The sequence below is a fragment of the Solanum stenotomum genome, chromosome 5 (assembly GCF_019186545.1).
Source record: "Solanum stenotomum isolate F172 chromosome 5, ASM1918654v1, whole genome shotgun sequence".
Lineage (NCBI taxonomy): Eukaryota > Viridiplantae > Streptophyta > Magnoliopsida > Solanales > Solanaceae > Solanum > Solanum stenotomum.
Window position 1 is genome coordinate 32,817,770 of NC_064286.1, and position 17,123 is coordinate 32,834,892.

The following is a 17,123-nucleotide window of genomic DNA, read 5'->3' on the forward strand; positions in this document are numbered from 1 at the left end:
AAGAAGTGGGGTGCAGCGGCAATCATATCAATGTTGCACTTGACAGAGCTACTGCGATTGAGCATGAGTACGAGGGCTTAGCTACAGCACAGGCCCTGGATGATCTAAAGGGCTGGCTTGCTCCCCTCATTTCTAACACCACCCCAAGGTGGATTGAGGCAGGAGCTCCGATTGAGAAGAATGATTTGAATGTAGTTGCGCGGTACTGGTTTAGATTCATTAGCAGCTCCATCATGCCCTCACAGAATGAGTGCATCCTCTGCCACCCAAAGGCGGCCTGTCTAGGATCCATCATCACAATAGAAGCGGCTCAATTTGGGACTCATTATTTAGCAGGAGATGGACATGAGGGCCAAACAGCGCCAGACGTCCCTTCCCTTCCCAGTACTGATTATATAATTATGTTGGCGTGCTAGAGTTCCTCGTGACGAGAAGAGGGACATAGATGTCACTCCCACATCTTCCATCCATATTCGGTGCATAGAGGCTGAGTACACTCGAGATGAGGCGGATAGAAGGAGAGCGGCTCTAGTGGATGTATCCCCGAAGGTTGATGTTGATTTTATACCTGCAGAGGCGTCTTTGCCTACTACGGCCTCGGGGCCTTTAGGTACACCCGCTTCCACTTCTTCCCAAGCTCCTGGTTTCTCTACTACTTCCTAGACCACAAGGATTACTCAGGCCATACCACGGACCACTAGCGCGGGCCGTGGGTCACCCTACGATCCGTGGGTGGAAACCGTGAGTTGCACCTACAACTTCTGGAAATCTGCACTGAGGTCTGGTTCGGGTACGGGGTGTTACATTATCTCCCCCTTGGAAACATTAGTCCTCGAATGAAGACTATACTAGCTGAAATGGAGGGAGAGGGCTGCAACCCCAACCATTAAACACTGGAAACTTATTACTGACTGAATTAAGTTCCAAGAACATGCAAATACGCTGAAGATGCAAGTACAACTGAAGAAAACGTCATGCAAAGACTGTAATTGCACAAAAATGACTGAAAACCTAAACATAAATTATTACCTCAGGCTGGAATGGAATCGGAAGGAAAGAGGTGAGGATACTTGGCCTTCATGGCTGCTTTCGCTTCCCAAATAGCTCCCTCTACGGATTGACTCCTCCACAAAATCTTGACTAAAGAGACTTCTTTATTTCTTAACCTTCAAACCTGAAGATCAAGAATCTTGACTGGCACCTCTTCAAAAGTGAGACTATCCTTCACAGCCACACTTTCTAAAGGTACAATAGACGTTGCGTCGGCCACACACTTCTTCAATAACGAAATGTGAAAAACCGAATGCACTACTGCTAGTTTTGTTGGTAATGCTAGGTCATAAGCCTAATTACCAACCCTTTTCAAGATCTTGTAAGGGGCTACATATCTAGGAGTGAGCTTCCCTTTCTTGCCAAATCTCATCACTCCTGGTATAGGCGACACTTTTAGGAAAACCCAAGCATCAACTTGGAACTCTAGTTCTCTTCTCCTTACATCTGCATAAGATTTCTGGCGAATCTAGGTTGTCTTAAGTCTATCTTTAATGAGTTGCACTTTCTCCATAGCATCATGAACTGAATCTGGCCTTATCAAGGCTGCTTCACCTACTTCAAACAAACCAACTGGAGATCTACATCTACGCCCATACAATGCCTCATAAGGGGCCATCTGAATGCTGGAATGATAACTATTATTGTAGGCGAACTCTATAAGAGGAAGGTAATCTTCCCAACTACCCTTGAAATCGATCATGTAATCTCTCAGCGTGTCCTTAAGGTTTGAATGGTATGCTCTACTTGCCCATCCATGTGCGGATGAAATGTTATGCTAAGATTAACCTGGGTACCAAGACCTTTCTGAAATGACTTCAAGAAATGAGAGGTAAACTGAGGACCTCTATCTAAGATGATAGACAAAGAAACCCTATGCAACGTCACTATCTCATTAATGTAAAGCTTGGCATAGTCCTCCGCCGAATCTGTAGTCTTGACAACCAAAAAACGTTCAGACTTAGTAACTCTGTCAACAATCACCCAAATGGAGTCATGTTGTCTGTGAGTACGAGGTAAAGTTGTGATGAAGTCCACATTGATCACTTCCCTTTTCCAAGTAGGAATGTTTATCTCTTGAGTAATACCTCCTGGTTTCTGATGTTCTACCTTGACTTGCTGACAATTGGGGCACTTAGCCACAAAATCTGCTATATCCCTTTTCATACCATTCCACCAATAGACTTCCCACAGATCACGGTACATCTTAGTGGCACCTGGATGAATAAAATATCTGGAGTTATGGGCTTCTGCAAGAATCTGTTCTCTAAACTTCCCCACCTTAGGAACACATAATCGACCTTGATAATGAAGTACACCATCTCCCCCTTGGGAGAAAAACTCAACTCTCTGCTGATGGACTGCACCCTTTAGTTGAAGCAATATCGAATCACTGTCTTGCATTTCCTTAACCTCCACTACCAACGAAGACTCTGACCCATTTTGAACTGTTACACCACTATCTAATATGCTCATAAGAAGAACTCCTAACCGAGCAAGTTTGTGAACATCTTTCGCTAGTTCCTTCCACTCTTCCTCTACATGTGCTACACTACCCACAGATAGTCTGCTAAAAGCAGCTGCTACTACATTGGCCTTACCGGGATGGTAATGCACACTGATATCATAATCCCTGAGGAACGCAAGCCATCTTTTCTGGCGAAGATTCAACTCTTTCTGGGTAAACACATACTGAAGGGTCTTATAGTCTATGAACACATCTACATGAACAACATACAAGTAAAGTCTCCAAATCTTAAGTAAACACCACTGCTTCTAGCTCGAGGACATGAGTCAGATAGTTCTTCTCATGTACCTTAAGTTGTCTAGAAACATATGCTATAACCTTACCTCGCTGCATCAACACACAACTAAGGCCGACTCTGGATGCATCACAGTAGATAACAAAACTGTCTGAACCCTCTGGTAGAGTCAAAACAAAAGTTGTAGTCAACCTAGTTTTCAATTCTATGAAGCTTTTCTCACAATCATCTGACCACTGAAACTTAACCTATTTCTGAGTCAACGTAGTCAATGGAGAGGCTATGGACAAAAATCCTTCCACGAACGTTCTGTAATAGCCAGTCAAACCCAAGAAACTTCTGATAACTGTAGTATAGGTAGGTCTGGGCCATTGTCTCACTAATTCCATCTTGTGAGAATCCACTCGGATCCCTTCATTAGACACAATATGCCCAAGGAAAGCGACGGATTGCAACCAAAACTCACATTTTCTAAACTTAGTGAATAACTGGTGATCTTTGAGAGTTTGTGGAACAACCCTCAAATGATTCTCATGTTCTTCCTCATTCCTAGAGTAAATGAGGATATCATCAATAAAGACAATAAAGAAAATGTCCAAATACTGCTTGAACACTCAGTTCATCAAATCCATGAAAGCTGCAAGAGCATTAGTTAGTCCAAATGACATAACTACAAATCCATAATGACCATAGCGAGTCCTGAAGGCTGTCTTCGGAATGGCACTATCTCTGACTCTGAGTTGATCATAACCGGATCTAAGGTCTATCTTTGAGAAAAGACTAGCACCCTGAAGTTGGTACAACAAGTCATTAATTTTGGGGATGGGGTACTTATTCTTTATTGTGACCTTGTTCAACTGCCTATAATCGATGCACATTCTGAGAGAACCATATTTCTTCTTTACGAATAACACTGGTGCACCTCATAGGGAAATACTAGGTCTGATGAAGCCCTTATATAGAAGAACTTTCAACTACTCTTTCAATTCCTTAAGCTCAGCTGGAGCCATTATATAATGAGGAATAGAAATAGGCTGGGTACCTAGTATGAGATCAATTCCAAAGTCGATTTCCCTTTTGGTAGGAACTCCGAGAAGATCTTTTGGAAACACTTCTGGGAATTCAGTTACTACTGGAACTGACTCAAGAGTTGGGGTTTCAGAGCTTGAATCCTTAACCCAAACTAGATGATAGAGGTAACCCTTATAGATCATCTTTCTGGCCTTAAGGTAAGAAATTAATCGACCCATAGACACTAAGCTACTACCCTTCCATTCTAGGAGTGGTTTGTCTGGAAATTGAAAACGAACAATCCTAGTTCTACAATCGACTGAGGCATAAAATGAATGTAACTAATCAATGCCTAGAATGACATCAAAGTCCACCATTTCTAACTCTACAAGATCTGCTTAGGTGAATTTCTGAGAGACTGTGACAGGGCAAATTTTGTATACCCGTTTAACTATAACTGAATCACCGACTGGAGTAGAGACTGAGAAGGGTTCTGAGATAGTTTCTGGACTAACATTGAAGTTGACTACTATAGAAGGAGTTATAAAACACAAAGTAGCTCCAACTGTCTTTCCACTAAGTGTACCATATGTGAGCAACATCCTTAAGCTGGTAGGATGCCAACTCAACCCTACCATTAATAGTCACTTGCATCACTCAAAATATTTTCTTAACCTTATCAATGAAATTTTGTGGGTCCTCACCAACTTGTGACCCTAAAAACTCAAGAGGATTCATCCTAACAAAATCTTGAACCCTAGTTGTCACTGATCCACCACTAGCATTTGTAGGAACTAGAACCTTCTGGTTGTTCTGGTTAATCACAGTCTAAGCCAAAAGCTGAATGGCATTCCAAAATTCTGCATTCGAAACCTCTTGGTCTGGAACTGGAGGAACTCGTTAGCATTGTGGGCATTGAAATTCCTTGATTAAGCTCTACGAGGAGGCATGATCTGAAATGCATAACGACGAGGTAGAAATTAGAAGATGGATCATACCTCATGCACGATAAGAGTAACAAAGAGAGTGAAATTTTCCTAAATCACTTCGTAGCCTCCCTCTCCTTAGATGTGGTGCACTTTACACCCATGAAAAGGACTCTACTTCGTGAAGATTTTTAGACATCCTAGGACTCTTAAACCTAGTGCTCTGATACCAAGTTTGTCACTCCCCGAGGCTACTAGCTGGACGCAGACACGGGATGTAGGATCACGAGTAACCCCAAGCTAACCCTGCTGGCATAATCAGAAGCATACTAAAGATAAACTGAGCAATAAAACTATGCGGAAGCTAAATCATATGAATATCTGAAATGATGGGGAATACCCATATACTGTCTGAATGTAGGAAAAACTGAGAGTTTGAATACAAGTGAAAAGTCAAACTCTACGACTAAAGATGAAACTTACTATGTATGAAATAAAGCCTCTACTGACTAGAAATGCTGGGACTTGCCCCATCTAGATCTAGTAAAATTGAACTAAATATAAATGCGAGAAAATAATCATGCCACTTGCCCTCGAAGAATTAGGACTCACCATTGATGCTGCTGAACCGAAGATTGGGAATTATGCGTGATTTGACTGCTTAGGACTTGATCTTACATCACGAGAAGATGTAGCGTAGAGTAAGCGTCAGTACTTGAAAGGTACTGAGCATGTAGGATAGAATAAAACTGAACAATAATCATAACTGAATCAAGCATTTATCTGAGCAATGATAAGAGATAACACATGAGAATATACTGAGAATACTAAACATGAAATACTGAATGCAATGACCAAGTTTATAACATGCTTAGACTGAAATCTGAACTAAAACTTATAACATGGTCAATGCAATGGAGTCTGACTGAACTGTAAGAGAGGTACTAATAACCAACATAAAACCACTTAAGCTAAATGTGGAGTCTCATGTATACGCCCCATTGGGAGGACCCAATATACCCGGCCAAAGGTATAGAGGAATGCTGGCGTGATCACTAAAATGATGCCCACATAGGGGACTTACAACATACGGGGCAAGTAGTTTTGGTACTATTCGGGTACGCTAAACCTTAGTCCACTCGGTATTAAGCTTCTCCTTGTTGATTAAATAATTAACACTTTATACTGAAACATTGTAGTTCTGGATAACTCAAAATACTAACATGCAAAATCTAAGAATGCAACATCAATGTACTAATAATGATATATTCGAAACTGAGGCATGTATATGTGAAATATCTAAAATAGATGGACTAGCAAATGTAATTCATGAACTAAAGAACTACATATCTAGAGTTCTAAATTTATGAAGAAAGCTATACTAAAACATGCTAAAAGCCATGATAAATTGGCTTGGAATATTAAGAAACTAATTCATAATAATCTTCCATAATTCTTGAAACCATAGGTCTAGTTGATAATAAGGGAATCAAGAATTTGACTGAAATCTAGGGACCTAATTGGTGAAAGGAACCAACTAGTGAAATCCCACATACTTGTTGACGAAATTCTCGAAGAAATCTTTCGATTTTGGGGCTGGAATTAATGAAACCTTGCTGCATGTTCTTAAGGAAAACTGGCACCTCTTTCTCCCTGTTTTGCTCTAAGTTTGAATGATTGATTAGGTTAGGTTCTAATTATGGTTCTAGGCTAAAATTAAACAAAACTACGTAGTTTAGGGGTGCAACACATAGGGAAAAATCCAAAATGACCCTGACTTAACTGCCGTTGGGACCAGCCGACGGCCCTGTTCCATGGACCGTGCTCCCACCTACGGTCCGTCCTGGTCATTCGTCGATTTGCTTCAGAGACTGGGATCTGCGAACCACGATCCACAGACCTGGTCTATAGACCGTGGTCCCACCTACGGTCCGTAGATCCTGCCCGTGTCCCTATTTTGCTCTAAGTTTGAATGATTGATTAGGTTAGGTTCTAATTATGATTCTAGGCTAAAATTAACTAAAACTACGTAGTTTAGGGTTCAAACGCATAGAAAAAACTCCAAAACTACCCTGACTTAATTGTTGTGGGGACCAACCGACGAACTTGGTCCATGGACCATAGTCCCACCTACGATCCGTCCTGGTCATTCATCGATAGGCTTTAGTGACTCAGATCTACGAACCACAATCCACAGACCATGGTCCCACCTACGATTTGTAAGTCCTGGCCGTGGGTCAAGTTTTTCTAGGTTTTCTGGGGACCTTGATACATGAACCGTGGTCCCACCTACGGTCTGTAGGTCAACACTTAGCTGAATTTTTTGGGCTGAGTCTAGGAAGGGTTGCAAGTGTAAACCACGGACCACCAGCATGGGCCGTGGGTTTACGGTCTGTGGGTGGCAACCATGAGTTGCACCTGCCACTTCTAGAAATCTTCACTGAGGTCTGGTTTCGGGTACAGGGTGTTACATTGTGTGTATAAAGTGGTGAAGGTGAAGTTTCCATGGATAGTGGTCTCAAAGGATTGGGTAGGAATGATAAAGGTTCTATAGGTCTATAAACCTAAACTACATCAACTTCATATTAAATAAAGTTATCCAAATACATGTGTAATAATGATGGCGCCAATAGAGGTAATCTCCGAAAAAGCTCATACAATTTTTGCATTAGGGATATAAATGGAGAGCTGATTTAGGTACAAGTTGTGACTCTAAGAATAACTACTAATATAGAGGCTGAAACTATAATTATTCTTATAGTTGTGAGATAGTGGAAATTGCTTAACCTTCAGATGGTAGTAAAGGGATGGAGGATTCCTTGGAGTCTAGTGGAACACATATAGGAAATGTTGCAATAATAATTCTTTTTGCAAGTACAAGTGAGGCATGCATTCAGGGAAGCCAATCAATTAGCAAACAAGTTGGCTAATACAACATTGGATACATAGGAATCTTTGCTAACTCATTTATTTAATGATTTACTAGTAGATTACATGAAGATTATAAACTTGGACAAAGCACACATATCTAATTTGAGAATCAGAATAAGGAGAATAAACACTATTAATTACCAGGAAGTAGAGTGTTAATGACATAAAAGAATAAGTTAGTTAAGTTGGAATTATGCAGCAAGTTAGGTGATTAAGCAATGAGTTTGTTAGTAACTAAAATATGGATTAGTTAGTTAATCTAACTAATCGACAGTTAGTACTAGAAGATTCTAGAGTATAATTCTATAAATACTCTTTGTAGTTATGTAAACTAACAACATATACAATACAATACAATTAGAGAGATGATTTCACCCTCTTCTTTACTCATCATCTTTTTCAGTTCTGTATGAATGCTGGGCTACATAGAAATCTTTTTTCATTGATTTCTTGTCCATATGCATTCTTTTTAAAAACCTATATTGTATTAGAGCTTCAATCGAATTTTGAGTAAATTGAAGTCTGATAGCTTGATTTCGATCATCCAAAGCTTCCGCAAAAGCTCAAGATCAAAAGAATTTTGAAGATTCAGAATCTATTAACTGTCACATTCAAAGTTTTTCTCAATATTGGGAAATGGAACTGAACGTGTAGCTGCAGATCTACATGGATTGAATTCTTGTGGCCATGTAAATGCTACAACACTGAACAATGGTGAGAACTTTGGAAATCCAGTGAATCCTGGAAATACCAATCAAGGTATATATTGACTATAATCATCCTTTGTTTTTGAGTCCCATTGATATCAGTAGTGTAAGTCTAATTTCTTTTCAGTTGGTTAGGACTGAGAATTATGGCTTGTGGAGAAGATCAATAAGATTAACTTTACTTTGGAGAAAGAAAATTGAACTAATTGATGGTTTTTGCAAAAATGAGTGTAAACGAAGAACTATGGGGTCAATGGGAAAGAGTTAATGCCATGGTTCTGTCATGGTTGTTATATTTACTTTCAAAGAGCCTTCTTGGCGGTGTAGCCTTTGCTACATGTGCCTATAGTGTTAAGGAGGATATGAGAGAAAAATTTGATAGGATCTAGGGTTCAAGTACTCTCAGCCTTCATAAGGAAATTGTAATTTTGCAGCAGGGCACATCCACTATCTCTGTGTACTATACCAAATTGAAGAGTGTGTGGAATGAGTTTGAAGCTTTAATCCCTTCTCCTGGTTGTAATTGTGAGAGATATAGAGGTTTTTTAGATCACTTTAATAGATAAAAGCTATATCAGTTTCTCATGGGGTTGAACGAAAGTTATCATTAAGCAAGAAGTCAAATCCTTATTATGAGTCCTATTCCAAGTATGAATCAGGCTTATGATATGATATTAATGATAAGTGTCAAAAGTCAATTTCATCTAATAGTGGGGGTCTTCTAATGAACTCAATAATGCCAAGTGTGGATCCTATGATAATGTACTCAAGAACCAATAGTAGTTATATTGGAGGAAATCAAAATGGTGGGAATCAGGGTAATTCTAATTTTCAAACTGGAAATACTAATAGGTTCAAAAGGAACTTTAAAGTTGTGTTTGATTTCCGTAATTGTAAGGGTCAAAGTAAAGATCAGTGCAATAAATTGGTGGGATATCCACCTGAGTTTACGTACAAGAAAAAAGTATATGGTGTAGGCACAAGTGCTTCTTATAGTGTGACTAACGGTCAAGGAAGTGAGTTGGTTGAACACGCATGAGGTAGATTCAACTATGGGTTCAATAAAACATGTGTCTATATCTCTAAAAAAATTGGTGAATTCTAATAAAGTTACTGGTGAAGGAAAAGAAGTTGATGAGTGTACCAAACAACTTCAAAATTTCACATTCACTAAAGGGCAATATGAGCAAATTATGCAAATGCTAAATCAGAATCATGCAAGCACAAACTCAAAGGACAATGAACAAACTTATATAACTAATACTTCAGGGAAAGCCTTACTAGTTTATGAAAATAGTGACATTTGGATAATTTATACAGGAGCCACAAACCATTTGGTCTCACAAATTGGTATGTTTACAAAAGGTTTTGTTGTCAAGCTTGACTGTACAAAGAAAATTTATTTACCTAATAGATACATTTCAAAAGTGACTAATATTGGGTCTTGTGCTATTTCACCAGGAAGTATTACTACAAATGCCTTATGTTTAGCCGAGTTTCAATACAACCTTCTATCGGTGAGCAAAGTGACTAAAAAGTGGCGGTGCTCAGTCACATTTTCCCTCACTTTTGTGTTTTATGGGAGCTATATAGTGGGAAGGAGAGGGTGATTGGTAAAGAGGATGGATGGCTATATTTCCTACTCAACAAGCTAACACAAGGTCAGCTACAAGATGTGTCATGCGCAACAAATAGAATTTCAGACAATTCCTAAAAGATGCAAGATGCAGAAATAGTGGACAAATGTACTATATGTCCTTATGCTAAACAAAAAAGATCATCTTTTCCTTTAAGTAGTGTTAAAAGTGTTGCTAGCTTTGAGTTACTACAAATGGATGTAACGAGGTCATATAAAACACTAACATTTGATAGTAATAGATACTTTTTTACTGTGGTAGATGATTTTACTCAAATGACTTGGTTATTTTTGTTAAATCATAGCTTTGTGTGTGTCTCTTCAGTATTTTGTCTAGTATGTGTAGTCATAGTTTGGTAAATCTGTAAAAATCAAAAGGACCGATAATGGTACAATGTTTTTTAATTTAGTATGTGAAACTTTCTTCAAGAATATGGGGGTGATTCATCAAAGTTCATTTCCATATACTCCTAAAAATATGAAGTTGCTGAGCATAGACATGTTTTAGAAGTCACTAGAGCCTTGAGATTTCAGGGTCAAATACTTATAAAGTTTTGGGGTCATTGTATTTTTTTTGCAGTTTTTGTGATCAATAGAATTCCTAGTAATGTTATAAATTGTCAATCTCCATATGAAAGACTCTATGGTAAGTCGTCATGCTCATGCATTTAAGAGTACTAGTCAGGGACACGTGCGTTGCACGTGTGAGCCATGTTAAGGTGTATCATTCTCTGTGGAGAGACATTTGTAAAGCAGTGTTGTCATGAGTGTGTGCATTATTATTGATGTAGTAGAAACGTACATTGTGTTAATTAGTCTTCTGATGATTGCATGAGATATTAGTAGGAACGCCAACATGAAGTTAATATGAAGAGTCAAAAGAGAAGTTTGGAAGTAATGTAAATTATTATTAATAATAATAATATTAAGACATTAGAACGGAATACAATATCAAGAAAGCTCATAATAGTACTGAAAGAACTATTCCGAATATGATATTAACACATTGAAGAGTATGGGTCGCTGAAGAATCCATTATGTTTGCATAGGTGTGTCTTCTAAACCTGAGATTTGAAGCAATGTAACGTTGTTAGTATGCAGAACCTGTAAATAGTTAATTATCCGTGTTAGAATGGCAATATATGTATATGGAGTTATCGTACCTAAAACTTCCTTATAGACGATGTTCTTTGTGTATGTTCCATTTTGACGTTTGGGTTGCTCTGTTAGGACAAGTACTTTTGTTGTGGACATAGATATCCCTCTTGAGAGTGCCACATACAATTGACCATGTGAGAAAACATGTTGGGGCAAATACAAACCAATATTTTGAATTGTTTGACCTTGGGCTTTATTTATAGTCATTGCAAAGCAAAGGCGTACCGGGAATTGCTTTCGAATGAATTTAAATGGGTATCCTTCATTTTCTGGTGGTGATAATTGAATTCTAGGAAGAAACACATGGTTTGTTGCAGAATGACCACTTGATATTTCCGCTTGCAGGACATTTTGGGAGAAGCCTCGACATATCATTCGTGTTCCATTGCATAAGCCACTTGAAGGGTCTAAATTCCTTAGCAACATGATGGGTGCATTTTCCTTCAATTCTAACCTGCATTTAATAAGATATGTCAAAATCTATCCATTTTGATATTTGTTACCGCCTCTTCATGATTGTAACTTGTAATGTATGATCATCAATACCTATGTGGTGGGAGACCGTTTGGTGTTAAAGTATTTAGATATTCTTCTTGGTAATAGTTGTTGGTGTCATCTTCTGCTGAGTCAAAGCTATTGAATATCTTGCTTTCACCTGGGAACATGGCTATTAACTTGTCATTTAGTTTATCCACATGGTCATTTCTGCTTGCTAAAATAGCTCTTTCAGTGACATATTTTGCTGTAGCAGCATTTTCTTGCATGTTTGGAAATATCTCTTTTATTATGGATTCTTCTGGAAATCCATCCTGAGAATGCTTGACAATCAACTGTTCAGGTAGAAGGATTAAATTGTCTCTTATTGTTGGTTCATCTCCGTTACCCACGCGAAGTAAGAACTCACTGAATGTTGGATCTGTTCTTGCTCTCATATTTCTTGTAAATTGAATCTTCTCCATCAAAGGCCAGAGATATGATTTCACCAAGCTTGCATTTACAATTTCCGCTCTAGTTGATTTTGGAACTACTGGTAACACCTGTCGAAAATCTCCTCCAAAAACCATGACTTTTCCACCAAATGGTATATCGATGTCCATTATATCTCTAAAGCTCCTGTCGACTGTTTCTATTGTTTGTCGTTTGGCCATTGGTGCTTCATCCCATATAATCATTTTTGCTTTTCTAATCAATTTGGCAGCACCACTTTGCTTTGACATGTTTGTCATAGTTGATTCATTTGTTTGAAGGGGGATCTCAAACCTCGAGTGTGCTGTACGTCCTCCTGGTAAGATTGAAGCTGCTACGCCACTGGTTGCTGTTGCCAAACCTATCATACCTCTTGATCTAACATTGGCAAGCAATGCACGGTATAAGTATGTTTTCCCAGTTCCCCCAGGTCCATCCACAAAGAATATTCCAGTTGTTCCAGCATCGATTGTTTGCATTATTTTAGTAAAAGCATGATGTTGTTCTGGATTTAATTGTGATTGTGCCTCAAAATCTTCTGTAGGTATCTGCACAGACATTTCTTCATTTATTTCTCTACTTTCTGATGGACCAACTTCGAGCAAATCTTGATCTAGTTGAGGAATATCATATATGGCTATGCTCTTGCCCATACTTTGCAAACAATTATTAATACTATTTAGGGTAGATTGTAATATAGTATTGTGTGAGTTGCCATGTAGCCTGTTGAAATCCTCAGACATATCCTCATAATAAGTATCCCAAAGTTTTCTAATATCCGTTGGGCTACAATGAACCAAAATTGTAGCAAACAAACTTCGGAGAGCTGATGGCATTTTGAAGACAACAGCCTCACTTAAACATTCTGATATGCTGTTGTCAGACTCGAGTAACCCTCTTTCTTTGGCTGCTTCTTTGAAGGTCTGACATTGTTTGCCGTTGACCGTGAGTAAGTCATTGAATGACAATGGTCCTCTTACATGGTTTAGTAATAACCGCTCATAATACCTTTCCCCTTCTCGAGGATTAGCTGTACAATATAATCAATATGTACTAATTAATAAGTTTAACAATTATCGATGTGTATGAAGTTATAGTTTACTACATTTGGCTTACCAATTGCAATGCGACCGATTACAGATCTTGTTTTTCTTTTCGTCCAAGTCTTTACCTTTGAATTCCAAACATAATACTTTGGGAATTCTCTATAAAGGTATGCTTGTGCTTCAGTGTCAATTGAGCACATTCTGAAATACTCGGTCAACATTGTCTGCTTGACACCATTCCAGGCAATGACATTTTGTAAATTTTGATTTTTCCAGTAAAACACTGTGAGCTTGTTTAGAGTTAGTTTTTGAATTTTGACTATAATATTCGTAAAAGAAAGTGTTTATTATTATGCATTAATATGTGTACCTGAATGTTTTCCTGGAAGATGTAGTTGAAGGTTGATGACTGCAGGTTGCATTTCAGTCAAGTTGAATTCATATATTCTCCACAGTGCTTCAGGCGGTGAGACCCACCGCGCATCTTGGAATGTTTGTATTTCATCAATAACATTTTCACCATCATCAGATTGAACATAAACGGCACACCGATCATGACCTTTATATATATACTTGTATAGATACTTTATTGCTTTGACTCCTGAGCAGACCTCAACATTAATGTGACAATTGTATCTTGTAAGCAGATAAGGGCTATAAGGTACCACCCATTGATTAGTCATATTCATTCCACGAACAGTCTCTATTCTTCCATCCATTCTTCTTTTGTAAATTGGATATCCATCCTTTGCTTGTATTGATTTGTTGTTGTATGGCCTAGGATAATGATATTTACACTGTCCATTTTGCATGCATGTGTTTGATGGACGTTTGTTTCCACATGGACCATGCATCATATGTCTGAGCACCAATTTATGCAAGATAGGATACTCACATTTATTTGGAATCTCTGCTGAGATAAACCTATCGTACTGATCTCCTGATTTGATCTTGTGCCCTTCTTTTAATATGAGAAGGAGGTGTACATGTGGTAGTCCCCGTTTTTGGAATTCTACCACGAATACATGAGCAACAACAATTCCAAATATTTCTTTCTTAAAAATTTGATCTTTTATATCTTGCAACTTAGCTCTGAATACTCTTGTCACCAAGTCAGGTCTATCTTGAGGAGTCTGTCCGGGGCGCAATTCTTGTTGGATTTCTATCCAATCAGGATTACACGTCATTGTTATAAACAGATCTGGCCTTCCAAAATGTTGCACCAAAGCCATTGCATCCATATATCGTTTTTTCATATCTCGTGGCCCCCCAATAAAAGATGATGGAAGTAGTATTCTTTGCCCAATTCTATCTCCCCTGCATTCTCCAGCGCTGACACTATCAACGATACCTTGATAAACCTCTCTTCTAAAATTTGATTGTTCCTTTCTGAAATATTCTAGCCTTGTTGTTTCCAATTTTATGTACATGTCAACCACAAATTGTTGTAGTAATCTTCCACATAGTAGTAATACTGACCTCTCTGTTTCTCGTAGTTGTAGCTTATAACAATAGTACTCTCTGCAAGAAACATTTCCCTTTGTCTCACGGCGGACATCTACAAGTGTAAGAAATAATATTAATATTATTTTTATTTAATGCTAGTTAGCATATTGGTATAATAGAAAAATGTATTTTATGATAATTGTATTTTGTACGTCATTGGCAGTAGTATTTTATATGGTGTATGTTTTTTTTTATCAGTAGCTAACTTGTGAAGATTGTGACTAATTTTTTACTATAAAAGGGCAGAAGGTGATATATTTTACCTTGATCCTCGTTGGCTAATATTGCATCAGCTGATATGAATGTTGGAATAACATGTGACTATTTTTTTACTATAAGAGGGCAGAAGGTGATATATTTTACCTTGATCCTCGTTGGCTAATATTGCATCAGCTGATATGAATGTTGGAATATCATTGGTTATAATTGGGGAGTGAGCACTTCTTCTGTGAGGTAGTCTTTTGCTCTGTTTTCTTATTCCTTGATGCCATCCGCCTTCACCTCTTGGGAATAGCAAAGGATATTGAAGAGGGTCATAACAACCAAAATAGTGTTTTACTCTATGCTTGTACCCTGAATGCTCATGAACAATTATTTCTCGATCAAAAGATGTATTTGGATTGTTTCCATCGATCCAAATTGCTGCTACTTGACTTACCGAGGGTGTGTTGTACACTCGTTGATCCAAAGAGGCATTTGCAGCAATACGAAGTTGGAAATTGTGGAAACTTAATTGGTCTTTTAATTGGCGAAAAATTTGTGCATATGGGTTACCATCCATTACCTGTTTGATCTTTTTTGCAATTTGGTCTGAAAGAATGCCTTCATTCACCTTTGATAATCTGTTGGTCAACTCGTTGTCTGTATCAAAGAAGTATAGTTGGAAGTAACAGGGATTGTTATCACGCGGTACCAATGATGGTAGATCGTGATAAATTTGACCTTGTGCCCTGAATGTGTACACTCCTTTTCTTGCAGATGCTAGTTCCTTATCCAGGTTAACACCAAAAGATGTAAAAGCAAAGATGCTATTATATGCACGAATATTTTTGCGAAACTCTACGGCGTCTGGAGTAGATGCCACAAACATTTCGTATAGTTCTGTTGGAGCTTCAGTGGTTGCCAATTTGATATATCCGCTTGAACAACAGAATGCTGGAGGTTCATGTTCCAATCTTTTTGCAGCACAATAAATGCATTCTGGGATGGTTTTTAACACGTGCAGATATGATAAAGATAAGTTGTAAGCAACAGTTCCTACATATATAAATATGGGTAGAGATATATGTTAAGAATCTAATTTCATAAAAGTATTGAATGATGAAGTCATGTAAGATATGAATAGGGTTTTTTCAATGTACCTCCAGCTTCAGACTCTTCAGATAATGCTCTAAATAGCCAATTAATTTTAGGTTGTTTTTTCAAACGTGGATGTTCATCTTCTAGATGTGTTGTTGTTTGGGTTGCTAATATATATTTGTCCACTTTTCGCAATGCGCTTCGCAATTGACTTTTCTCTATAAGAGCAACAATTTTTGTACCATTTAGACAAACCATGTAATACTTATGTATGTATGTATGTATGGAAATATGTTCGCGTTGTACAGACTACTCATGTATGTAGAATTTAACATGATTATGTAAGTTCTTACCTGTGTTGCTCAATTCATTTTTTGTGTGGTTGTCATACTGATCAAATTTACTGGTAGGAGGAATGCTTTTTCCTTTATCACCTGTTGGATTTGGCATGACAAGACAATAGTTTGCAATGGTTATTACAATAAGATAAAGTGAGTACTATATTTAGTATATACATGAAAAAAGATTTTCAAAACATTAATTTGTGAAAATCAAATGTAATTGTAAGTTACTTAAGTACTGTGTTTTAGAGATAGAGAAGTCACACATTGTTGAGCGATGGATTTTGTTGGGGTGTTGTCCGAGATCTGGCATGTATAGTGTGTCTGATCTATTGTTGTTTTGGCCTGCTGATCAACATTACGTCTAGAAGCAATGGAGTTACCTTTATCACCTGTGAAGTGAATTGAATAGAAAGGGTTATATTTTATTTTGAACTATGATAACTACTTAGCATATTACATTTACCTTGATGTTGGTTGTGTGTCATTGTTGATTTGATGGGGACAAATTTCGGATTGTTGGTGTGACACTTCTGTTGTCTTGTCCGATCTAGCATATGTAATTTTGCAGTGATCTAGAACATAACGGAATCATTAATGGTAATTGAAGTCATTAATTTGGCATATATAGGTAATAGAGACCTATTATTCTGAATTGTTCTTTTTTCTCTGTATATATAGCTAAGAAATACATAGAGGGTAGGATGCATGCATACCTTTTTATTTGTATGAGGATATAGATTGCTGCCGAAGATTGTTGTTGATTTGTTTTGAAGTACTAAA

At 37.9% G+C, this 17,123-nt stretch overlaps 1 protein-coding gene and 1 long non-coding RNA gene across 2 annotated transcripts; one reads left to right on the top strand and one right to left on the bottom strand.

The window, feature by feature from the left end:
• The first annotated feature begins 12,329 nt into the window (after positions 1-12,329).
• Positions 12,330-13,863, top strand: LOC125866177 (uncharacterized). Its single transcript, XR_007446467.1, has 2 exons — positions 12,330-12,555; positions 13,584-13,863. It is a non-coding gene; the product is annotated as an uncharacterized LOC125866177 (long non-coding RNA).
• Positions 13,864-14,877: 1,014 nt separating this feature from the next.
• LOC125866172 (uncharacterized) lies at positions 14,878-15,790 on the bottom strand. The gene is made up of 2 exons (XM_049546481.1): positions 15,064-15,790; positions 14,878-14,963 (listed from the first exon to the last, which is right to left on the bottom strand). The coding sequence occupies exons 1-2, from the start codon at positions 15,788-15,790 to the stop codon at positions 14,902-14,904; spliced, it is 789 nt and encodes a 262-aa protein (XP_049402438.1). The 3' UTR covers positions 14,878-14,901.
• Positions 15,791-17,123: the final 1,333 nt, after the last annotated feature.

Excerpts from the sequence above, each read along its gene's own strand:
- LOC125866172 (XM_049546481.1), bottom strand. The coding sequence starts at position 15,790 with ATGTTTGTGGCATCTACTCCAGACGCCGTAGAGTTTCGCAAAAATATT. Across the intron at positions 14,964-15,063 it reads ATTAGCCAACGAGGATCAAG|GTAAAATATATCACCTTCTG; the intron begins GTAAAATATATC and ends ACGAGGATCAAG.